We start from the raw sequence: 26,106 nt of genomic DNA, 5'->3' as shown, positions 1-26,106 counted from the left end.
CCTTCAGAACTGCCCTAATTCTCTGTGGCACAGATTCAACATGATCCTGGAAACATTTCTTAGAGATTTTGGTTTGACATCATATCATCACACAGTTGCTGCAGATTTGTTGGCTGCACATTTCCTGTTCCGCTACATCCTAAAGGTGCTCTGTTGGTTTGAGATCTGGTGACGGTTTAGGCTATTTGAGTACAGTGAACTCACTGTGACGTTCATGAAACCAGTTTTAAGATTGGTTAAGCTTGGCATGTTATTCCGCTAGAACTTGGGTAACACTGTGGTCATAAAGAAATAAATATGGACAGCAACAATACTCAGGCAGGCTGTGGTTTCAAGCGTTACTCAATTGGTACTCAGGAGTTCAAAGTGTGCCAAGGAACTGATACAGGCAGGATGGACGGATGCTGTCATTTTGTTTTAAGATCCTACATGTGAATGTCACAGCAGAAATCGGACCAGACAACATTTTCACCCAGATAACTGGCACTCGGTGGATATTTTCCCCTTTTGGAAAATTCTCTGCAAACCCTAGAGATGGTTGTGCGGGAAAATCCCAGGAGATAAGCAGCCAACAACTTGTTCAAACTTACTTAAATTACCAGTCCTTGTGCTAAGTTTTAACTTCAACAGATCATGCAACGAGTTACTTCCACGTTTAGTTTAACCTGATTAGTTTAACCCGATTAGTGCCTGATTAATTTATCCCTTAATTTACATTAAGGGTTGAAACTGGTGTACATGATGAATGTACACCAATGTGTGTGCAGACTACACAGTTATATCAGTTATATGGATGTGTGATGCAATATGCTACACATATTGTCTCCAAATATGATCATTTTTGCATGAGTGTTATGTAACAGCATGGCTCAGCTGCCAAAGGACTTTTGAGACCACATTTCACTTTCAAGTATCATGTGATGAATGCCAACCAGGTGCCTGTGATTGTTATTTTTTATTTTATTTTTTAATCATCCAGCAAGGATTTTTACTTGTAAAACTGTATCTTGAATCCCCCTTTTTTTGTCCAAATAAATGAATCATAATAATAATTCCAAAAACGTTGATTAGAAAGAATCCTGGGGTTGGGGTGGGGGGAACACAGAATATATACGAAAAGATGTGGAGGAAGAAGTAAAGGTTTTTATCCTGAGGTGCAAATGACTGAGTGGATTCATCCCATGAATAATTTTCATCTGATGCTAAGAGATAAGACTGAATAAGTTGGATTGCATTTCAGATTTACTTCTTTTGAGAAATTTGCATCTCTATTCCTGTTTCAGACTCGGTTCCCTCAAGACACAATTTCACAGTTAACACCAGTAATAAAGCAAAAATAAACTACAGAAGCAAGGCATTACTGCAAGAAATAACTATGGTGAAATAGTTGCACCCGGTTTCTTCCCTGTATGATCAGTAAGTTAGGATAACACTACAGTCAACATTCCCTTACCCGCAGCCACTGCAGATTTATTTTGGTTAATCACTAATACATAAAAGTAAGTGCTGTCAAAGTCACTGTGTGTTTTTTAGGGCACTGTCATGCATTCCTGATCTTGATTTTCAGCATCAACCTCTAACAAACAATTACATGGTTACAAGGATGCATATGGAAACTAGGAAGATACAAAAATATGTTCCCCGCCCCTCAAAATAACACTTCTGATACAGCATATAAACATACAGCGTATTACAGGTTTTGTTGAGCAGTAATAATATACACACTGGAACCCTTTATCACACCTCCTGACAAAGAGAATTAGGTTGATTAAATGTTTTCTGGCTCTCCATTTGAGCTGCTATATTTTTTTAGCCAATAATTTTGTATCTCGAGTGTAGTCTGGCTATGGGATGTGCTGCCAGAGCTAATAACACAATATCTTTTACTAGAGAGAACCAGAAAACTATCCCTTCAAAAGGTACAGTTAGACTGAATGGTGTGAAAGTAGCTGCAATAGATGTCGGAGAGATGCCAGGCCTGCAATCTGTCTCTGGGTGACTGCCAGCCAGGGATACACATAAACTGACAATACCCACACACCCGTACTCGCACACAGAACAAGCTCCCCAACACATACAGTATCTGCCTATCTCTGTTACCATGGAAACTGACAGGCCTCCCATTGACAAATCTTCCGATGGAGATGTGTGTATGTGCGTGTGTGTCCATACAGTACGCGTGAGCATCGCTGCTTCTTGAGTGCTTGTGGGGGTGTTGATATGTGCGTTTGCATTTCAGAGATTTCACTCTGTGAAGATGAGTAAGCACACATGTGCGCCCATCATTCAGATACAGCGCGCAGGCCAAAATAAATGCATGTAACAAAAAACTGTACTCATTTAATTTAATCTAAAGTTGTCATCGGTAACGCTGGTGGAGCATGAGTGAAATTACACCCTAATGAGACTGACACTTACTCTGAGGAGTCTATAAAGTATATTCCAAGGGCCCCGATGCTGAGTGCAAAGACTAACACCACCTAAGGAGAGAGAAAAAAGACAAGGGAAAGAGAAATTACTTTCATGCACTTCCACTATGCTCATTAATACAATTTACAGTAAACAAAACACTGCACTCATCTGGGTTGGACACAATTTGCAACACTAGTTACAGCATCTGTAATTAAATAGTGGCTTGCCTCCTGCAGGTTGCAGAATGGGTAGACATTTTCAAATAGCACACACTGAATAATGAATGCCAACTCTCATGTCAGCAAATACCGCGTATTGAACACAGGCAGTGTACAAAAGGAGGCGGCACAATTACAGGGAGCAAAGGAAGGGTGCACATAGGCAAGCTGATGAGAAGAGCAACAACAGTGTGTGTTTTAGGGGGTTAAGAGGAAGCACTTAGAGAGGACCACAACTATCAAGTGTTGACATGTGCTTCCAAGCTACTGCACTGAAACAATGTATTATGCTAGACTGGGGTCTGTAATGTTACTGCGACTATCTATCACTTCCATTAATAACATCAATACCAGAACCCTGCAGTTATTCATGTTTTTTTATATCTTGCAAAGATTTGAGTCCCAAAGCATTGCTATAAATGAGTTAAGTGGATACGGATCTTATAAACACGAAAATAGTATCATTTTCTTCCCGTCTCTTCAAATGTAGTATAAAAGAAATTCAGAAGCTGCTTGAAAACACCTTATTGTAAGCACATGCATGTCTCTTCTTGTTCCAGACCAGCAGTTAAAAAGTGCCACAATAACCCCCTGCAGCAACATCAGGGCTCAAATCATCATCATCCTCACTGTGATCATCACAATCATCGTCGCAACAGCTGACCAATGTAGCGTCGTATAATAGTTCCTCTCTGATGATCCCTTCTCCCATTCAGCCATCTCACAATAGAAGCTCAATATCCCTGCTGATTGGCCCATTTATTATTGATGATGGGAGCTTGATAACTTTCATGTGATGGGTCCTTTGTATTGATCCAGCGCATTGTGGCTGAGGTAAACACCTCCCACCCACCCACTCCTCATTGCATTTTTAATAGCTCCCTGCTTGAACAGGGGATGATGGCAATTCCGAACCCAGAGAGGTCAAGGGAAGGAATAACTAAACAAGCCAAAGACATCAATGAGGTTCCGCATAAAAGACACAAAGAGAAAGCTCAAGCTGAAACGCTACCATAATGTCAGCAATTTTGGGGTTTTTTTTTTTAATGAAAGGCACTCCACTACTCTAAATAGAAGAGGTAGTAGTCCATTATGGTGCATTATCTCATTCTAATGCTGCCTTGTTTCGTGTTTTTCCCCAAAAGATGGTCATAGATAGTCTTTGGCAGATGCTTGTTGAGTATCAAAGCCAAACTGAGTAATCTTACACAAGTTTTGTATTTTCTTAAGAGAATCTAATCAATGTTATACTTTAACCTGTTTGTTGGAATACTATTGCTTATGTAAAAGAAAATGCATTAAAATGACATTGATTTCTGTAATGATGCTCTGTAATTTCTGTAACAATAAATAGTCAGGACATCTTTTCTCACTACTTGTGAGAACTGATTCTTAAGCAATGTTCAGACTTTCAGGAGGTGATAGTAGACAAGGTGTTTATGTTGCATTAGCAGACACCTAATCATCTGTGGTCTGGTATGCCAACACTTCATAATAGTAGCATGGCTACTGGTCTAATACCACATCCACCTGTAAGTTTTAGAGAATGACAGAAATACAATGAAAACAGGAGAATCTAATCTACTGTACATTCTAAATCTGACAATACTACGAGAGTGCAATGTTAGTTCTCCACAAACCACGAATGGATCTGTAAGTCTCAGGAAATGTGACTAGAATGAAAGTTAGTGTCAGTCGCTTTGGAAGTTTGATGGCTGTGATGGTGGAAAATCAACAGTTCAAACATAGCAGAGACTGCATGTAAAACACTGATGTTCCCATCGAGATGGACTACCATTATATGAAGCATCGATTCTGGCACTTTGGCTAGGCACCAAAGGCACCATAACCAACTTCTCAGTTACAGTAGCCATACCCTGTAACATATACACCTTGACAGATATTGGATTTTTAAGACCAATTCTGATGCCGATAATTGGTATTATATATCAGCCACAAAAAACATAATTAGATTCTCCTACCATTTGTTATGTGTAATTATTCATGAGTTCTCACTAAGATAATATACTATATAATATGATACTCTGCCCAACTCTGTGCGGATTAGCTGGTTGTGTTTGTGACATTTTAAACGCACATATGTTGTCAGCACTTACAGAGTTTGTGCGTTGTGCTGCTTAGAGAGGGCACTTTGGTGGAAAAGCTATGTAACACAAGTACTCATAACATGGTCAAAGAGTGTTTCTCCATTCTGTTCATCACTTTTTAAAATTTTCATTTATCGGCCGTTATAACGCGGATATTGATATAATGGCAAATCACTAATAATTTCCAAAACATCATCATGCTTTAATAAAACACCCTATTTTGTCAACTATTTTGCTCTAGATATAACCAAAATTACAAAAACAAACAAATAAATTGGTGGGCACTGCTTGCTGGCTCTGCAAGAATGAAAATTGAGTTAAGTCATTAATCTTATAATATCTCAGTTTTTCAGTAAAATGCATTAAAGAATTAAAGCAATAAAGAAAACACAAGAAAATACACAGAAAATGAAAACAAAGCAGTTAACAGTGAATACCCAGCTCTGAGCTGAAGAGATGAGAAACGTCATCATCTTAAAATGACCCAGTTATTCAACTGTGTTTTGCAGCCCACCCCTCCCCACACCCCATACACTACACTTTTCCTCACTCTCAGTGTCTCTCATCTATAAGGGCTAACTGTTGACCTCAAAACCATAATCTACCAAGGGCAACCAACTGAGCATCCGCCACTTCAAATCAAGGAAAATGCAATGACAAACTACAGCAGCAGTAATAGCAGAAGGGGCATTTCCTCCACTTCCAAAAAGAAATTGAATCAGAAACCTCAGCAGCAGTACAAAGATTACTAAGTATAGCTCCTGCATTTGTAATACCTCAAAATTATTTCGGGGGGCCATTTATGTAAACATTCAGTGATTCACATGTGATTAAATGACATCGGTGAGTCACATTTCTTATCAACTGGAATATGCCAGCATCATGTCTGAGGAACAGCTTTCGAACATGATGTCTAGGTTTTCATTGGTGTACCCCTTTCTACATTTAAAGTGCTAAGCTAAATCTGTCAAATGCTTTCCGAGGTGCACTTCAGCAGGCACACTAGAAGACTCCAAGTGTAAACAGGGCAGCAACAAATTGTGGATGTGTGTGTCTGTGTGTGTGGGTGTATGTGTTTGTGTGTGAACTTGAAAGCGTTAGGGTTTCAGGTTCTCTTACTGCAAGCAGGCTAAAGGCGGCGGCTCTCAAATGACACGATCAGAATTGTAAACACATAATAACACTAACTTACACATATAAACACACATGCAAGTCTGACACACTGAGCTGATTTGTAAGTCTAAAGAATTTTAAGAGCCCATCACAGCTCGCCATCGGAAGCGCCCTAAAACTGAGCCAAAATTTCACACATGACTTCCTTCCCCAACAAGGATCCTATCTAATGACTTCCTCTGTCCTGTAACTGCACTTTGTGACAAGAAGACAGCGGACTCCCGAAGGCAGGTGATGTAGGGTGGCAATATACAGAGAAATCACTTCACATTAAGGCCAAGTATGAGGTCAAGAGGTCAGTGAATCAAAGCTCCTCTGTTTCTACCATATTTCTTTTAAGTGATCAAGACAGAGTACAGTTATGCATTTCTCCATGGTAAACTGAGAAAGGGTTAAAGACATGCCTACACACATTTAGATTTCACTAAAATTTATTTTAAAAAGACATTCTGCCTATAATAACCAGAATGTGGGAATGTCTTCTTTACAGTGGACAAACCAACTAAAATTTGACAGAAGTAGTTTTTACTCATGTTGATTAAGACACAATATTTTAAAAGCCAGTCTGACCTATGCCTGTTTACAGATGCAGTTTACTAAGGCCTCAGTCACACAGGCCAAGAGACTGGTTAACAACCATCTAGCAGCCACTGGTTGCAAAGAAAAAAATTAGTACTCCCCAACTGCTTGAAAGTGTTTGCTGGAAACCACTGTGAAATCAATTGCTAAAGTCCTCTTTACACAAGCCCAGAGACCAGATAGTGATCCCTTAGCTACTGCCAGTTGCTACGGAAAAGCACTACCAGTCTCAAGGCTTGGGTGACAAAGCTCTAACCAAGCTAGCTATCATTAGCTGCTAAATTAGAAATCCACTTTGTCATCCATTTAAGGGAAGTTTTTCTCACGGGTTAAAGATGACTTTCATAGCCGCTGAAATGCTAATTCATTTATTAAAAGCTTTTGCTATAGACATAATAGCAGCATGTGACAAAAGAGGCAGTCCTACTATGTATCTTGCTGCTGCTGGTACATACAAATGTGTGCATGCATGTATTTATGTATGCTAGTAAGCTTCTAGAGATAATTGAAACAATAAAGGGTGTCATGAAGGGTTTCTAGGAATCCTGATTTGTTTCCGAAGATTACATGAGTGGGAAACATCTTTGGGAAGTCAAGAATGCCCATCAGTACTGTATGGCATCAGGATAAGCTTGTTCATTAATCCAGCCTGGCTCGCTGGGTTAGCCAGAAAGAAGAGCTCCAAAATGTGTGATTGATGCCTCAGCCAGAAAGGATTTCAGAGGTCCACAGCCAAGAAAATCTCTGGCCAATCCAGTGTAGAGTTTCTGCTTTTCTATGGTTTTAATCCCCAAACACATACAATATATGGTTTGTATTTTTTCAACAGACTTCAAAACAATAAAGAACATTATGTGTTAATTCATATTCTATACAGATTTTCTCTGAATAATTGACCTGTCAGTGAAACAGAAAAGAGATGCAACACTATAGCTTTCCCTTTCTCATCAACTTGTCACAATGTTTGCACTGCAGAGCAAACATTTGCATCAATCCCAAGTGTTTGCTTTCATAACATCCACTCCTACATTATCAGTCACGGGTCTATGGTGTCAATGCAGATTGAGATGCACTAGGAAACAGAATCGTATGTCACCGTGAGGCAGAAGTGTGAGCCTCTCTCTGAGGGAATGTCAGCAAAGGAAACCTCCATTAAACTTTGATGGCATACACCCATACATCAGCACACATTGTGATATCCCCTGTCAGAACGCCGCACTCTATATTCCAGCCACAGACTGCATAACTCAACCTAGACTACTGATTCGCTCCGTGAGACTGAACAGAGGTGCCACAAGCATACCAATTCACGCCAGCGTGTTCCTATCGAATACACCGGCAGCTTCGGAAAGTACGTGATTATTAACAACAGGAGCCAAACAAATTCTAAGGCTCAGATTATGACCAGCGGACTGGAAAGAGACCTAAGAGCCTCAATGCAATTAGCAGCACGTTGCTGAAATCCAAATATAAACCAAAAGTCCAATTTTTTTTGGTTTGCTTTTGAGGCAACCTTGAATTAAAGCAATTTACTTCTAGGCTTTCAAGGGACTGAAAGTCCACTTCACACTGTCTGATGATCAGTCTGCTGATAGCTAACCTCTGAACAGACTTTCCCTTGGCCCGATTGCTAATTGCCACCTTCACTACAAAAGCATTTTACTGATTAAATGCGGTTTCAAAACTGTTCTTATTTTTCTAAAGCTGGAGCTCTGTTTGTTTTTTTATAATACTCTTTTCTCCACTGTATAAGTTTAAATTAAGAGAGGCACAGAGGACAAAAAGCAGGCAGCAAACGAGCTGAAGCTCGAGTGAGTTGTGCATCAGTGTGTCTGGTTTTTTTTTTTTCTTCCATTATTTGAATCCACTGTAGACTGAGTTTATTTTAGTCAAGTCTATTGGGGAAGGAGATGGAGGAGTTGAGTACTGAACTACATCTAGTCCCCTGTAATGAAATGTCTACCACTACTGTTAGAATATCTCGGTAATGTTTTATACTTCTCATCTGTCTAGTGTACATCTGTTTCTTTTTAACAGTTGTTATACGTCTTAGCTCCTTTTTAAAGAAAAGAATCTGAGGTTTTATGAGGTTGAATTGTCTGGTTGGAATCGAGTAGTGAAAATACTGCTGGCTCTAAATGTTGCGCTAGGCAACACAATCCTGTCTCCTTTCTTTCCACTCATATCTCGTCCTCGCTCTCACAGCTAGCTCAATTTGTGTTACCATCCAAGGTCACACAGTAGCTGTTCTCTGGGGTCTCTGGGGAACAGTTGAATAGAGACTTGGTTGGAGGACATTAACATGTCCTTCAAGAATAATCATTATCATTCATCCACCAAAAAACTTTGCTTTTAAAGCCATGAAAAGTAAAAAAGTTGGATTTTCAGCATTTACATGTTTATTCTGTTACATACACTATCACAAGCAATGTTGGAAAAAGACCTTATGTCTGGAGAACTGTCAGAATGGACGTGAGGGAATGTACGAATAAGCAGAAAAAGTAGAGGTTCAATTTTATTTATATAGCGCCAAATCACAACAAGCTGACCACAAAAAAAAGAGCATGTAAACCACCAGGGCATTTTGCATGGTAATCAACACATAATGCACTACACAGAGACACAAAATGCTGGCAACAACGTCGCCCACTAACGCAGATAACATCGTAGGGTCTGTAAAAACTACTTGCAGAAGTCTCAAATATTGTGATTTTAGAGAAAAGCATGAGAAATGGGGATGACTCAGCCCATTTCCAATAAATCACTGGAAAGTTTGAAAACAATGCAGTGCGTGGTGAAATTACAGATTAGAATCTACATCTCACTCTCCTCACATCCCTGAATTTAACGATACTTTCTTCCCACTTCCTACTTTTTCTTCCATTATTGCTTTTGCCTGCTGCCAAAGCCATAATGTCTTCAGCTATAAAAAAAATAATAATTTTAACATTGCAAAAGCTGGCAATGTGACACTGCCGGGACTCTGCCCGATTTTGACGCATGAAAATACAAACACGGTGTGAAATGTAACACTTTCAGAGCGCTGACTCTGTTTAAAATGAACTCTGGCGATGTCAACAGAACAGGTGCAAGCCCGCAACAAGCCACAACAAGAAGAGTTAGATTTCTGCATTCCAAATTCTGCATAGTCACGCTTAATTTGTTGCTGGCATGTTTTGCAATACCCGATCACACAGATTTAGAGCCATCTAGAGCTGCAAGGATTGCACAAATAACGGCAGGTCAACCATTTTGATAATAAATGCGCACAAATCAAAGTTTAAAATTAGTATTAGCTGTATCTAAATATTCCGGTATTTTTATATTTCTATTTGGCCCAATTGTTTCAGTGAGGCACATGTAGGGGTTTGGAACACACAGAAATGCTTATATAATAATGCTTATAGCTACTGACTGCTAATTCTGAGAATTAACTACTAATGCTCTAATATGAAATCCTACCTATTCCTCAGACAGCATATGGTGTATTATTTCATCTTACATAACACCAAGAAATGACTAAATAAACTTGCTCACCCCCACAATGTTTTTTTTGTTTTGTTTTCAAATCCCGAAAACAAATGCGCTCTCATAAATCAGTATACAACCCTAGGAATTGGTTTCATTCAACCTTTGTGGCCTTTAAGAGACAGATGTCCACAAACTGTCGTACCTAGGCAACAGAAACAGTGATTGACAGGGGGAGAGAGTGGGAAGGGGGTCGTTATGGAGGAAAGCCTTTCAGGTCTGACAGGGTGACAGATCCTAAAATGAGCATCTGTCAGTGGGAGATGAAGAGGAGGCCCGTGGGGATCCGTTACAGATTTCACAGGACAACCTTTCTGAAAAATCTCCCTAAAAGCTTTTACAGCATCATTAATTCATAAAAAGAGATTTTTTGGGGGAGGTGTTACTTGTGTACTATGAGAGACAGACAACTGCAAAATTAAACGCCGCTAACAAAGATTAGCTTATGTGAGTTGTACAGTATGTTCTAGGTACTGGAAGGGCACCCCACCCTTCTTATGTCTAATCGCAGCCTTTTCGGGAGTGACCATGACCTTGTATGTTCTCGGAGAATATCAAAAGGACAAAAGAGAAAAGGAGAGAAGGAGAGAAAATAGATGGAGGTGATTATGACAGGAGATGGAAGGATGAGAAAATATTAGAGAGAGCTCCTCACCCCTGTGGGACATAAGGAACATTAAGAGGTGGCAGAAAATGGCTTGTGGCAAAGACAGAATGAGAGCAAGCGAGAGCAGCTGAAGAGAGATGGAGAATAATAGAGCATGTCCTCTAAGGCACAGCAAGAGCTTAAATGCCACAGCGTGTACGTGTCATTGCACGTCTTCACCTGTGTGGATGTGTGCGTGTGAGAGGGTGCATGTGTATCATGCGTTCAACCTTACCAAGCATTCAACCTTTGAGTATGTCTACGAGACAGAAGGTAGGAGCCCTACTGGGATTATGCCAGCACAGAGAAGATGAGCGCATGTGACCGGACTGCAAAGAGGTGCTGACAGTGTTCTTGTGGGGTTGGGGGATATTTTTCAATCAGCCATCATATCCTTTCTTAGTCTACGACATTAAGCTATAGGTGGTTCCATCTGAACGCTTCACAGTGTGAGCGTTACCATAATCGTAACCATACATACGTATGGCAGCTAGAGGGCAATATTATTTTCAGCAAAATGTGACTGTTCAGCTCTTACAGCGGCGCTAACTGAGTGGCAGGTCATAGTTCAGCTGACACTACAAAAAAAATAACAAAACATAACAAACTGATATATTTTAGGTTAAGTTTGGCTTTTTGCTGCTAGGTATCACAGGTCCACAGACTTCTCCCCGAGCCCCTGGGAAATGTCGAGTGTCCGTAAATGTGCAACAGCCCACGAGTAAGCCAGAGCCTCAGGCATGGAGGGTAACACTGCAAGGACACGATCCAGAAACAAACTCAGTTTGTACACCTGAAGCACAAGATATTGCAAGTACAAAAAAGCAGCTTTCACAATGTTAGCACTCAACAAGAAACTGTAGTTATTCTGGGTATATTGTGACAGGTAAAGTGGAAGAAACTTATTAAATTTTTTTCCCTCACTGAATTTTCAATTTTTCGTCATCATACAGTACTTCAGCCTGCAAAAATGTAAAAAATACATACGTGAACGTTTAAATAACATGATAAAAAGGTTATTGAATGATCTGCCTCATTCTGAAATCATTGCAAACATAAACAGGCTTGTTTTTCTGTTTCAGGAGTGAATTATGGTGATAGACAGAGAGAGCACATTCAATAGATGCACAGACACATAGATGGATAGGTGGATGCTGCGACACTTTCTATTCTAGTAACACCTCCGAGCCTTTGAAGTTGTTACTTTTCTGTCTAATCAGCCAAGTTTTTTCTGAGTCAACACAGTGACAACACTCCCCCACTGTTGCTAGACTTATAACCGTTTAGGCTACACACGTTATGTTAACAGGGCACTTAAACGTTCAGACTAATTTAACACACAATTGCAAGGTTAACAAGAATAGTTGTCATGACTATGTCTAAGGTGGCAAGTCTGACTCATTGCAACACAAGCAGGGAGGCTGAGTGCGCTACAGAAGACCTGATACTAGTAACGCAGGGAGGTTTGATAAGGAAGTTCTTTGTTTGATTTAAATGAGCCCAAATTCAAGTATGATGCCGTCAGCTCATGCACCTCTGGACCATTTTAATCAACACTGCGGTTATTTTTAGGGCTTTCAGCAGAATGTCTTTGCGAAGGGGAGGACAAAGTTGCAGCTAGTCAAATCTGGCAAGTGGTGCAGGTGATGAGTGAAGACTGTGCTCATATTTTAAAAAATTCCTGCGTTGTTGATGTGCTCTAAGATGGCTCAAGATGGCACACATCACAGTTCACGTTAAGTCTTTCCCTGTGGAGCAATTAACTGTACCTAAGCTGATGAATGATCAGAATAATGACAAGTATTCTCCCTGCCTCACTCTTTGGGGCCCAGTCACACGGCCCTACAGTAGATACTGGTTGGTGACTACCTACAACCAACCAGACCAGTCTCTTATGTTTGATCATTGTTTGTAATGTGGAAAAAAAGTACAAGTATCCACTCGCTGGGGCGACCAAGCTAAAAGAAGCATTTACCTAAGTAAACATTTACCAACATACTCAAGTAGCTAAACAGTGCAAAGCTTGTATAGTTAAAATATATTTAAAGTACCTAAAGTAAATGTACTTATCATGTAGAATGGCTATTTTATGAATCATATATGCAGGATATTATTGGATCATAATTACTGATTTATCTCTCGCTAATGTTGGAGCTGCTGGTGATTTTAATGTATGTATTGCTCTGTAGCTTGAGATATAATATTGCAATTTGTCAGCAAAAGAATTTAAGTTCAAATAAATAGGATAAACTACTGTGTAGTGGAGTAAAAGAAAGCAGCACCGCATGGAAATACTTATATTAAGTACAAGTATATCAGTAATCCTCAGTAAAGTTCAACCCCTTATTGGACATGCCCCTGAGCTGGAGTCACTGTGGTCATTGCTTTTTTTGGCTTTTGACTCTTATGGTCCTGTTCTCAGGACTTTTTGCTCACACCTCATATTTAAGATGTGCTATGTGAGATTAATGGGGAGTTGGAGTACAGACTTATCAATCAACTAGTCCGCTTGTCTGGGCTTGATCCTGGACCACTTACAATCCTTCTGATTTAATGTGTAATAAATTAGTTTTTAAGGTCGTTGCATTCATGAAAATGAAGACAAGTAAAGTTTTATGAATCACCACTGAATAAGATTTCTACTTCTGGTGACTCGTGCACCCCTGCTGGCCTCAGACTGAATCCTGTCAAAGTCATCTTCTTCCCCACTCCCTGCAGCTTCAATCAAAAGGAAACACTTAATATCCCGCAAGACCTCACTTCAGACTTCTTCCATACTGGGAATCCTTTCAAAGTGACAACATGACACAGAGTGGGTCTCTTCTTTTTCGGTGTTTGTTTCCAAACAATAACCAGAAAATGAGACACAAATCTGAGGGGATTTTCCCTGGTTTTGTACGGAGCAGTCGAGAAGCGCGGTGACATGTCACTGCTATTAATTCATCCCTTCGCAGATGTTCTATTCAAAGCCAGATTTACTGTCTGCATGGAGGTAGTTTACCAGTAGATCTGTAGCTTGATAGACAGCAGAAAAAAGGAAAATAAAGTCTGACAGAAAAGAGCAGGTGGTGTGACAAATTAAAATGCATCAGTAGTGTAGTGTTACCAGAATCTTAATTGGTGAAAGTGAAATGACTGATTTTGTTGAGCATAATCTCTGAGCAGAAATGTATGGGTATCCCTTAATTATTAATTTCAGCATTGTTAAGAGTCTAACTGTGCCCCGTATCCACTCATAGCTAATGTGGCATTTACATAACTGGTATGATTTCCCATCGTACCACTGAATAGATCGCTCTCAAATCACAAGAAATAAAGTTCCCTGTGTGAATACTAAAAGTCTTTTCCCTGTGGTCTCATCAAAATATATGCAGGTCACTAGACACTTGTCCAGGCACCACTTACAGCCACACAGTTCCATTATGTACCTTAAATTACAGCATAAATTATCCCTGTCACAGTTAATATTATCAAAACTTTATCACACCAATCCAATTTCTGTTACAATGCGTGCAGAGCAATTACTGTGTCTGATGTGTAATGCAGAATCCAGCAGAACCTTTTTATCCCCCTCCAAAAATGTCATACCGCATTTCGCTGCCAGAGGGACAGTCAACTCCTGCCAAATGTGGAATTAAAAGTTTATGTTCCTTTCCTATAAAGCAAATGGAATAACTACCAACCAAATTATAAAACCATATAGATATATGCATACTCAACCTTTTTTTTTTTCTTCCTTTTCTTAAATTCACCTTTTTATGACACCAACAACCCCCCGTCAGGTACATAGGTTTCAACTCAGAAGAAACGCGACAGTGACACGATCTTTATCTAATTTAAAAAAGGTTTTATTTAATTTCCTGAAGGTTAATGAGAAGTTTATCATCCGCGACAAAATCCACTTTTTCTTGCTAACAACGTAGCGGGTTGTGATAAGGCAGAATGCTCACGCTCAGCAAAAAGAAGATGAGACTAGGATCCACAGAGAAGGGAAAGCTGCATTAGTATTCTGTGTTTGCTGGCAGGTATAAAGTGCAGAGCAGCAGTCTCTGAGTTTATCCCACCCATGTTTGCTTTCTGCCACATAAGATCAAGGGTTACATACACCTGTCCAGCTAAGTAAATGAGGTGGGTGGATGCCTGGAACCATCATGTATGACCTTAACACATTTCTGATACCTTCACCCACCAGCAGGAGGGATAAAGGTGGCAGCTGTTTTAACAAACAGAGGTGTCTGGAGAGCCAAAACATCCTAAAACGTCATATAATATTTCAAATAGATTTGTAACATTAGAAACTGTTGAATTTTTGTACTACTCACACTTTTATATACACACTTAAGATATGTGGAGGGATGAACAGAAGGCTAATTTGCTAATGGTTTCTATTTCTTTCCCTTTTGGGGTATTTTTATTAATTGCACTCTAGTTAAATTGTGCTTATTCCTAAGATAAGTATTACTCTCTACAGAAAAGAGCTAATCCAACTAAGAAAACGAAAATCAATTTCAGAAACTTCAATTTAAATACAGTTTTTCACAGGAACTATCTAAAAATACTGAGAGCTTTTTCCCCCCCATAATCATAAGTAAACAAAGAAATACCATTAATTATTTAATTTAGAAAGTATATAATGTTTTTAACTTTTTGCCGTTTCTCTTGCAGCCCCAACATTAAGAATACACTTCAAGTCAAACTATACCTTAATATTCACTTGGTACAACTTTCACCTTTCACCTCTGAACATAGGCCACTGGTTACATTAACTATTAATTTGCATCATGACAATACTCATTATCCAACATGCTTCTCAGGGAAACAGTCAGCCGTGTGCTACCTGGAGAGCTGTCAGCGTTACGTTCAAAATACACAAGCACCGATCTACAGGCCAGCGAACATTTTCTGTGTTCGGCCAGTCAACCTCATGTATACAGCAGCTCAGCTAAACAGTTGCATGCACACTTGTCCTTAGTGTCGAAGCTCCTCAACATAAATGAGGACACAAAGTTTGCCAAAATAACAGCACAAGCATATTAATCTCAACAAGCCTAATCACAGATATTTTAAAGAAGCTAACAAAGGCAAACTGGCTAAAGCTAAAACTCAAAGCCAGCAGGCTCAGTATGAGCCTGAGTACAAGCAGAAGATCAGAGCAGCTACAAGGAAAATTATGGAGATGAGGGAAAAGAGGAAAGAGTTGATGTCCTGTAATCTGAAAAAAAAAAAAGAAAAAGAAAAAAGAAATACAACCAAAATATATTTCCATAAACAGTAAGAGGGGAAGAAAGAAATGACAGAAAAGACACTCAAACTATATTATGTGCCATTTTCTTATAAGGTACCTTTCTTTAATATCCTTACACAAAAAAACAACAACAACAAATTAAGAATGTTATCACTGTAGAGGTCATACTTCAAATAAATATCATCACAAATTAGGGAAAAAATTAAAAAGGTTTTGTCTCCCTTAACAAATCACAGATTTAATGCACTGCCTGGCAATCGCACAAAGTGACGCTAAAAATAGCATCCCAAAGAAAGATGGGTTTTCAGAAAAAAAGTGGAGAGGTGTTCCCAGCTTTCACAGCTCCATGAAAGGCTGTGTGGGTAAACTGTTCAATAATTTAAGAATGAAAGAGTCAGAGAATCCAGAGAAATGTCTAGAACTGAGCCACAAGCCCAAAGAATCTAATATTGAATAGCTGTGATCTTCAAGCTCTCATTCAGCACAGCATTGAAAACAGACATGTTTCTGCAGTGGAAATCGCCACATTGGCACAGGAAAACTTAAAACCTACTGTCAGTGAACACAGTTTGTCCACGCATCCTCAAATACCAGCTCAAAAGTACAATAAATAAATAAATGAACGCACACATAACCAATCATCACCTTGTTTCTTTGGCCCACGTGCATATAAGAGAGATTGATGGAAAACTCGAACCTGAGAGAAATGAATGACTTTAATATAAATTATGGACACAGAGTCTTCTGGGCTAAAGAGGACAGAGACAATCCTGCTTATTTTTAGCAAAAACCCCACATTCAGTGTTGCATATGGAATCTACCAACTGAGCATTTGCGCTCCTGTTAATTGTATCATCCTGAATATTTTTTGAGTTTCTAATGATAAACTCAAAGGATGTACCCATTTGCAAAAAGGCAGAAATCACTTAGCAATTACACATAATTATTAATTTGCTTGAAATGCCCCTTCCAGCCCATTGAAAAAAATGGATACATAGAACAGAGGCACCGAGGGATGGTAAGGAGTGAGAGAGAGACAGAGAGAGAAATAAAAACAGAGACAGACGGAGGGCACAAAGCTCATTCTTGTGAATAAGAGATGTGAGATGTTGCCACGGTGATATGCCACTTGTGGGAATAACTGTGAATGCAATGTGCCAGAGAAATGCATGCAGCTGCAGCAAAGTAATAAAAAGGGATCACAAAACAAAGGCATTATTCAGTCTTCAGAGGCTAGGACAGTCTGCCCTTTTGGCCCCTTTTTCAGAGGGAGTTTTATGCTTTCATTACTTCATCTCAGTATACCAGTGATAGATCTCTCCCTAGCCTCTGGTTTGCAGTCAATTTATCAACAAGAATATTTCCAAAGAAACTGACGTAACTGGAGGAAAAAGAGGATGTAATTTCTAATTAATTGATCTTTTTGAGGAGAAATTTTAGTCATTCATACTTTTTAATACAGGTATGAACAGAATTACATCAATTTAATACATTTAATAGAGTTTTAAATTAACATACCTATATAATTAGATAGATGTAAGAAAATGGTACATAATATGGTTTGATAGCTTTCACTGATAACAGCTTAGACCTGCTGCGTAATTTTTTTCTTCCTCTGTGTCTGCTTTTTTTTGTTTGTTTGTTTTATTCCCACCTGCTTTTTTCACATGATTTTTACTACATGAATTCACAGAGGGGCAATCCCAGTTTACTTCTCTGTGAATCACTACCTTATCGTGGTGGAGGGCTTTGTGTGTCCCAGGGATCCCAGGGGAGTCCAGCTTTGTCTCAGTCTGAAGTTGCCCTTGAGAGGCGGCAGGCTCGGGTGGGTATTTAAATGTATTTATTTATTTATATTTATTTTGATAATCTCTAGTCCTGTGTTCAGTGTGTTTGTATTGCTTCCTCCCAGTCTCATTATGTCTGATTAGTTTCAGCTGTGTTTCCCATCCCCTTATCATCCTCTGTGCATTTAAGCCCTCAGTCTTCCTCTGCTCGTTGTCACGTCATCCACATTGGCTGTGCGTTCTCATGTTTGTTGCAGGTTCCCTCATTATGCCAAGTTGTGAGCTCTTCATTTCCAAAAGTCCAAGTTTCTAGTTTATCTTTTGTTTGTTTGTTTTGGTGTGTTTTCTGTATCTTTTTGGTTGTTGAATCACAGGAATAAAGCTGCCTCTGAGTTCTGCGTTTGGGCCCTACCCTCACCTGCCACACAGCCTTCTGAGACATGGAGGGGCCTTATTGAGAGGAACAGCCTGACAGATCTGAACTTGAGTGGTGTGTGTTACCGGACTTCTGTGCAAGTTTGTCCATATTAAACACAATGTTCTAATATAAGGTTGTCCATAAGTGACTCTGGATAAGCACAAGAGGAAGGATGGACGGAGATTGATCTACCTGAAGGATACTTTGTCCCCACATTCACTATGACTGTGCACATATCAGACAATCATAATAATAATAATAATGATAACAGAAAATATCTCCCTACATTATTCATGCATGCAGTCAATTACAAGTGTGTCTTTGCCAGGTGAGGAGGCGACAAATTAAATTAACACCTTGGTTCCTAAAGACGAAAAAAATACTAAGGAAAACAGTGGTTGGAGACCATTTGACCGAAATGACTGTGACTGTGCAACCTTTGCCTTTGAAATGGATGCATCAAAGACATGGTCTTAGACCACTCTTCAGTCAGTTGCTGTCTTCAAGTCAGCTTTAGTGAGTGAAGATGGCGGTAAAACAGGAAGAAAACGACAATAAGACAGAGTTAGTTTGCTGTCACTTTTCAACTGAAGTGGTTCATATTCAACCCACACAGTCTGTTTGTGAGATTCTCATGGTTAAATGTGATAAATTGCAAATTTAAATCAGAAGTGTCGACATGTATCAGAGGAGAAGGGCAAAATCCTAGGGCTAAGGGCCGACCTCTTCTCAAATAAAATGCAAGAGACTGAAGAAAAATCATGTTAACAATATTAGTTTTAACTCTTCTGGGGACAAATTATTCTATTACATTGTACAAACTATTTCCCCATAAAAACCTGAAATCTGTGTTTAACAACTATATGATTACTGCTGTGAAAAGACATGCAGAGATGTTTTCTTTGTGTACTGATTTTTATGTAGAAATGTGACTAAAAGCTTTAAACACTGGAACCTCTCTGCTCTTGAATTAAGCAGGAATGCAGGGCTCTGCACTAAACACCCAGGACCAAGTAAAGAGCAACAGGACAGAGCAACCAACTGGTCACCACAAGCACTTGCAATCAGTACTAGACACCAAAAAAAAAAATGTGAATGCAGTCTCTCACCAACCACTGCTTTTTACTCTGTTGCAAAGAGGCTGTCCTATATATTTTTTAAATATAAATTCTCTATAAAAAGCCTAAAATAACACCTAAAAAAACATATGAATCATCCAAATAAAGCTTATGTAATATATGTGAAAGAATATTTTCTCCCTCTAAAAACTTTAGAGGGAGTCCCTTTCCCTGTATGTCTCATTTTCACCTGCCCCTTAACACTCCTCTCCCTCCCTTCTTTCCTGTGTTTGTTACATCAACTATGATCATCCCCTAATGATCTCATGGAAACTCTGAGCAGTAAGTGGCGGGCTCTAGAGGTGATGTCTTTTAGGGACACTCTGTGGCCGTCCCGTCCCAGGAAACAGAATCCCAGTGGGGGTAAACGGATCTGAAACCTGGCTTAGCAGATGGTCCCCACTGAGCTGACTCCTCTAATAAGCAATTAGAAGCACTAACATGACACGAGTGACAACAGCATATTCAGGATGAACCTGAAACCATATATATGACCAGGCCTTTTATGAGAATCAAAGGAGGGTCAGAAAGTTGCTGTTGTTTTTTAAAATAAACAAGGAAGCATGTCATACAGAGGCTACACATGGAAATCTCACACTTAATCCTGCACCTTCTAAAGCTCTGCACAGCACAAGAGGTGTTTTTCCCGCCAAAATAAACCCATTATGTGACGGCCTCTTTTTATGTAGGTCAGTTTTAGGAGGAGTACAACCATCATCATCCATCTTCCACCATGGATGTTGCTGCAATAATAACCTGTCCACCCTTTAAAGCAGAGGTTGGGAATCAGTCAGCCCCATCTCTACTGATCCTTCCACTCCCACACCAACTTTCTGTGTGACTCAGACCTGCTGATGTATAGATGAGACAGGCTGAGAAGAGGAGGCAGTTCCAGCTCCACAGAGCAATTGACATGCGGCATATAAGCCTGCACCAAGAAAATGTTGAATGTTAATAATGTGACACTTTATCAGTGCCCACTGGGAAATTCTCATAATGCTTAACCCACTCCAGGGAGACTGGGGCATGAAGCATGAAGTGATTTAGATGGCAACACGATTGGATCCATCTCCAGGTCAATTCCAAGTCACTGAGTGTACTTCTCAATTAAGGGTGATCTATATTTGTCTCTGCAGATATGCTGTTAAGTTGTTGACAATGCATCCTTCTGCTCTTCTTTCAGCTGTTCGTCCAGTAACAAGATAGTTTCCCCTCCCAGTCTCAAACCTCCTGGTCTTTTGCATGTTTAGCAAATGCTAACCTTAACCTATAAACTATGGAGCCGCTTTACAATATAGAGAAAATCCAAATTGTTTGGTTGAGCCTTTCTTTCCACTACACAGCCAAGATGGTGTCCATGAGAGCATTCAGCTAGCTCCAACTTCACTTTGTAGTTATAACTTGACCTTTTTCACTATATTGCTTTTTTTCACAATATAGAGAAAATCCAGGTTAGCTCTGTCACCTCACTGCAAGAAGGTCCTACTGTAGGTCCTTCCTTGTTGTGTTTTAACTTAAATATCTACAACTTAAAGATAACTTATTTGTATAACTGAAGGACTCTTAATACTTCACCGAAATAAGCTATAAATGATTTATTAAAAAGAACATTAAAATAGAGATCATTCACTCTTGTTCAATTTGTTTTATCAGTAGTATTGCAAGCAAAGGAATTTTCTTTCTTTGGTCATTTTGGCAACATCGTCTGTCCCTAATCTTGTTTTCAGAAAAAATTAATAAATGTGTCTGGCAGCAAGAGGGTTGTTTAAATTGGTCGGATCACTGTGATGCTGCAAGTTCTGATCCATTAGATATGCGTCATCCTGGAGGCACTGAGTCACTCAGCACTCCTCCCTGAGACCACACCAGGCAGCCACGACAAAGATGAGATGGGGAAAGCGCAGTCTTAGATCTGACAAGGGTCTCCAAATAACAAACACGAGAATGTCTGCATCTTCTCTGACTGCCTGCTTAGGTCTCTGTCCATAGCCACGTAATTTTCTGCCTGTCTGTTTTCCTCCCGTGTTGATTCTTTGCTGTGTGACTGTGTACTCCTGTCTGTCTCTCGCCTGCAGTCTAATCTGCTTGTGACTCTAAATGTAATCTCATTTCTGACTACCCTGTCACTCTTCAGCCCGAGGCTTCAGCAGAGCATAAATAATCATATTGTAAAAAGTAAACAGTCATTTGCTTGTGGCTTTAATTTTCTAATAGCATGGGCCACTTGTTTAAGAGCTAGAGTGGGTTTGCTGTAATTATCTAAGTGATTTTGGATTTCCTTATGACACACTTCAAGGGCAATGTCACCAGAGTGTTTAAAAAACAAAGACTAAAAATAACCAGAGACAAAATGAATGTGTGCTGTCGCCACAGTGTCTCAGACACTGTGGCCTGTAAGTCACAGACAAATTTGATCTAATAGGGAAAAGGTTGGGCACCCAGATAAATGAGACATTTAGTGTCTGCTCTCTTGACCTTTTCCTCTGAAAAACATTGAAGGAAGGTGGGACAGACAAAGGTCGCAGGGACTGCAGCACAAAACGATGGGTGTAGGTCACCGACTCTTTAGCAACACAGGCGCAGGTGGCAAATGGATGGGTTAATAGATGAGAGAGGAAGAGAAAAAAAAAAAAAGAGGGACGAGCAAGGATGAGTCATCGCACAAAGCCTTATGATAGGCCTAAAGGGGGGGCTGCAGGGAAAACCATTCATGAGGACAAATTGACACAAGCTAATGCAAAGTTGTAAAATTCTCCCTAGTGCTCTAGAAATGTAAAAGCCAAGGGAGAAATTGAGCAATTATAACTACACTACATACTCCAATGTGAATGGTATAAAAGAAATTTTACCCCGGTGTACATTTTAAACAATTTAATAAATGTATCCTCTGTAAATTTGCCATTTTAAGAAGTTCAACACAGATGAACAGCACTGTGTACACTTCTTAAATAAACCAATGTGTCTACTATCAGAAAATATAGAGCATGATAGCAGGGATCCTTGTTCTTTTCTTTCCTCCTATGACACGTTGCTTTCCCTCTCATCCCCCGTCCACCTCCTCCTCCTACACTCCTCTACTACTCAATACAAGGCTTATGTTTTTTATGTGGCGGCAGCCCAAAAGGAAAAAATAAGCCAGGAGGACCTGACTTCACACTGCTGACCAGTGGCAATGGTATGAACACAAATTCTGAACCACAGCTAAATCTCACCATTGTAAATCTAAATCAAATACAATAGTGTCTCTTATCTACAAAGGTACCTACAAAATAATTAATTTGTAATTGTTTGCTGCCTTAAACACTGTATGCATGAGAGGTAAAATAATCAAATGGTTCTTTGTCACCACTGGACATAATACTCTTTCAGCATACAGCTTAATTTCTCTGAAAGGGACCGAGTCTGCCACACATCCTCTGGGCACTTTAAGGATTTAAGCTGACTTTTGACTGTGGATAATTACAGGTTATTTCAAATCAGATGAGGTCAGTAATATAGAGAGCAAACGCATCCATAGATCTGGTGTTGCAATGGACTCTCACCAGGGATAATGGACTTCAACTTATTTATAGCACATATCAAGCAGGTGAATTTGCCTGTGTTTGCCTGGTGGGAGGGGTTTAGAACAGACAGGGGAGCTACAGAAGGAGCGCTATCTATTTTCAAAATCTAGCAGGCTAAAATTATAACAAAGTGAAAACAAAAATAGATCACCTTTCATAATGAGTTTGTGTGTGAACACATTCTATGTTGCTGTATTTAGTCTTTGAGCTAAAGCCAACATCAGGATGCCAACACTGCTAAAAATGCTCATGTAAAGCCCCAGTCACAAAAGCCTAGAGAACAGTCTGACCTCCTGGTAATTAGTGGTTGCTAAGGAAAAAAAATGTGCATTCCCGAAGCAGTTGCCAAAGAGTTTGAAGTCACTGCTAGTCTAGGTGTAAATGCTTGCCTAGCTTTGGTCATGAGCAGATTGCCATGGTCGGCCATAGTTACAGTGGAAAATGGGACAAGTGCTTGGAGACAATTTGGCATCTTTGATGCGAACTACAGGCGGCTATGGCAGTCCACTGGTGCCTGGAGCAATAACAAGGAGGTTGTTGGTGCCTCTTGGTGACCAGTTTCACCTAGCAACAGCCAGCCAACTTCCAGCAACCACTCGCCAGCTAGCAAGAGAAAGGTGGCTGTTAGTCAACTGGTTTCTACGCTTGTGTGGCAGATGCCTTAAGCAAATGTTTTGAAGAGATGTATTAAAGTTTTGGCTAAATTAAAACTTTGAAATGAGATAAAGATGAAAAAACTTGAGGGAAGTTTAAAATGTTGCAATTATTAGAGCAGGAAAATGAAACTCATTTTATGTGGGCGAAATGTGAGTGAAACTCCCCTTTTTAAGAAGTGAAGAAGTTTAACTACACACATACAGTAAAAAGGCGCTTCTACTGTAGTAAAATTGAAAATAAATGAAAGAAAGCACATCTTTGGGCTTCAAATGTAAGAAATACATCTATAAAATTACAGAAAACTTCTGGTAGCTGTCTGTCCAGACTGTTGTTAATTCATAGAAAATGTCCATTATTTACATATGGATCCATTGTAAATAACACATTTCTTTAGTAGATAAGGTTATTCATAGGTTTATCTGTTGGCTATGGAGAAGGTCTTCATCGGTAGGAAAAGATGTGAAACAGTTAAAAGTCTAAAACTTATGCCATCTTTAATATTCTCCAAAGTTGGCCAGTGGACTAGATTTGAGTCTTTGCTGGGCCAATTCTGGTCCTCAGGCCTTATGTTTAACACTCCTGTTTTAGAGGATGACTTAATGTTTCATTCCAGTCCATTCAATACTTGATTTAAACTAAAAAATATCAGTCTTGTGGTGACACTAGGAGAAAAGTCAAGGAATCAGCAGTCAATATTCTTAAGACCATAAATTCCAGTATCACAGTCATACCATTTTCAGTCATTTATTCACCATGTAGCCATCTTATACATGTTTCTCTATACAGAGAACGCATTCATTACTTCTCCAGTGGCATAGTTGAGGATTTTTGTTTTCCTATGTACAGACCTTGTCTTGCACTAGACACATCACACTCCTTCTGCTCCCTCCACACCAATCTCTCTGCCACCGTGTTTATCCCCCGAGGTCGCTTTTGCCAAAAACAGTCATTCATCACTTTTCAGAGGATTTACGTCAATGCCAATTTGATTGCCATCAAACTGATAAATTGCGGCAAAAGACAAATTAATACACTGTGCAGCCTGATTAATCCAACAGCTGAGAGAAATGGAAGCAAGGCAAGGTGATAGCCTGGAGGTTTCAGAGGTCATGGAGTTTGAGTTAGGGGAATAGGAGCAGACTGGCTCAGAAATTGAGTTTCATTATGGTGGAACACACTGCTGAGGCAAAGTGTCATATCACCAAACTGGGGGAGTTAGGTGAAAAATGTGTCTGAGCCCACTGTTATTAATTTAGAAACAAACTAATTTGTTAAATGTGTGTGATTTCTGCAGAGATGGCCTCTCTGGATCTTCCAACATTGATGTAACTGATGATGTCTGACGGCCCCTTTTGGCACCCACTGAGGAAATGTACAAGTTTGTGAGCATTGTTGTTTTAAAGGCAGAGTTGGGTAATAAGTTTCAGTCATGTGCATTTGATTTTTAGTTATATTTGATAATGATGAATTAAAAAATACATAAAAATATGATGATTATGATAATGATTTGCAAAATACTGACTAGTCTTTCTGCATGCTGAGTATCTGTGTCTATATGTGGGCGGTTGTGTTTCTTGTAAAGATTTCTCATTGAGCTTTTACAGCAATGAAGTAAACTGCTCCCCCTGAACGGAAATAAAACGTAATTTTGTAAAAACCATATGCTTGCATTCATGCAGGGAAGTGTAATTAGCAAGCACAAACAGCAACACATGGGAAACTGTCGCCACGAACATAAACACGCACATATAGCACAGAGAAACATACTGTGTCTACTCAGGCAAACACGTCTCTCATGCACACACATACATTCAGAGGCAAACAGTCTCTGGCAGTGCCCAACGTCTTCTGTAAACGAAAAAAAAGAAGTGCTTGCACAAGCCCAAGGACCTCTAGCACAAAAATGTACTTATACATGGGTGTAAACACAAACAGCGCCAGCATCATAAACAATCCCAGTCTGAAAAGTACTTTGTAGAGCACGGTGAATGACAGACGTTCTCTGCACAGGAATCATGGGGAGTGTGAGCGAACACTTATTTTCTCCCCAACAGGATGTTTGAGGACACATGGAAACGTGGTGAAACACACTTGCAGCAACCTTACACACTACGCACAATCTCACCTTGGTCTCTGCCAAGAAACGCACACAAGCACACACAAAGACACACTCACACAGTAAGAAATTGTTTGAAAAGAATGAGATAATAGAGGGGCAATCACGGGAAAAGCTACGTAGCAGGAAAGCAAGCATGTCAAAGAAATTTGTGCTTCCTGTCCTGTTGACTTCTATCATTTTACTGAAGTGTTTAAATAAAAGGAGCTGGCTAAAAAAGAAAAAAAGGTGTGGATTTGTCACAGCACTAGTTAAAATGAAAGTGTTATCACTTAGCTGTAAAGAGAAACAGATGTGTTGTATTTTCAGATGATAGGGGTCGATATGCAGAGTGCCGTGCAGTGTGTGGGTGGATGGTAGGCAGAGGGATGACCATAGGGTTTAGGGAGCGTGCCATGTGAACATATGGTCTCTGGTTGCCACCCAAGATCCCATTAAGAAAGATGGCAGGACTGACCTATTTCTGGACCCACCGTGTCAGGCAAATCCACTGCACCGGGAGATAGGGGGAATATCTACATTCAGTGGTTATAATCCT

General features: G+C 39.7%; 1 protein-coding gene across 11 annotated transcripts in view; it reads right to left on the bottom strand.

The window, feature by feature from the left end:
* kcnma1a (potassium large conductance calcium-activated channel, subfamily M, alpha member 1a) overlaps nucleotides 1-26,106 on the bottom strand; it is a 146,543-nt gene that overhangs the window by 73,979 nt on the left and 46,458 nt on the right. For all 11 annotated transcript variants that reach the window (XM_026189583.2, XM_026189596.2, XM_026189590.2 and 8 more), the window contains exon 3: nucleotides 2,419-2,480. In XM_026189583.2, coding sequence (XP_026045368.1) covers nucleotides 2,419-2,480 — 62 coding nt within the window. The remainder of the gene's footprint in view (nucleotides 1-2,418; nucleotides 2,481-26,106) is intronic.

Source organism: Astatotilapia calliptera, chromosome 13 (assembly GCF_964374335.1).
Source record: "Astatotilapia calliptera chromosome 13, fAstCal68.1, whole genome shotgun sequence".
NCBI lineage: Eukaryota > Metazoa > Chordata > Actinopteri > Cichliformes > Cichlidae > Astatotilapia > Astatotilapia calliptera.
This window is presented reverse-complemented; position numbering and strand designations above follow the sequence as displayed.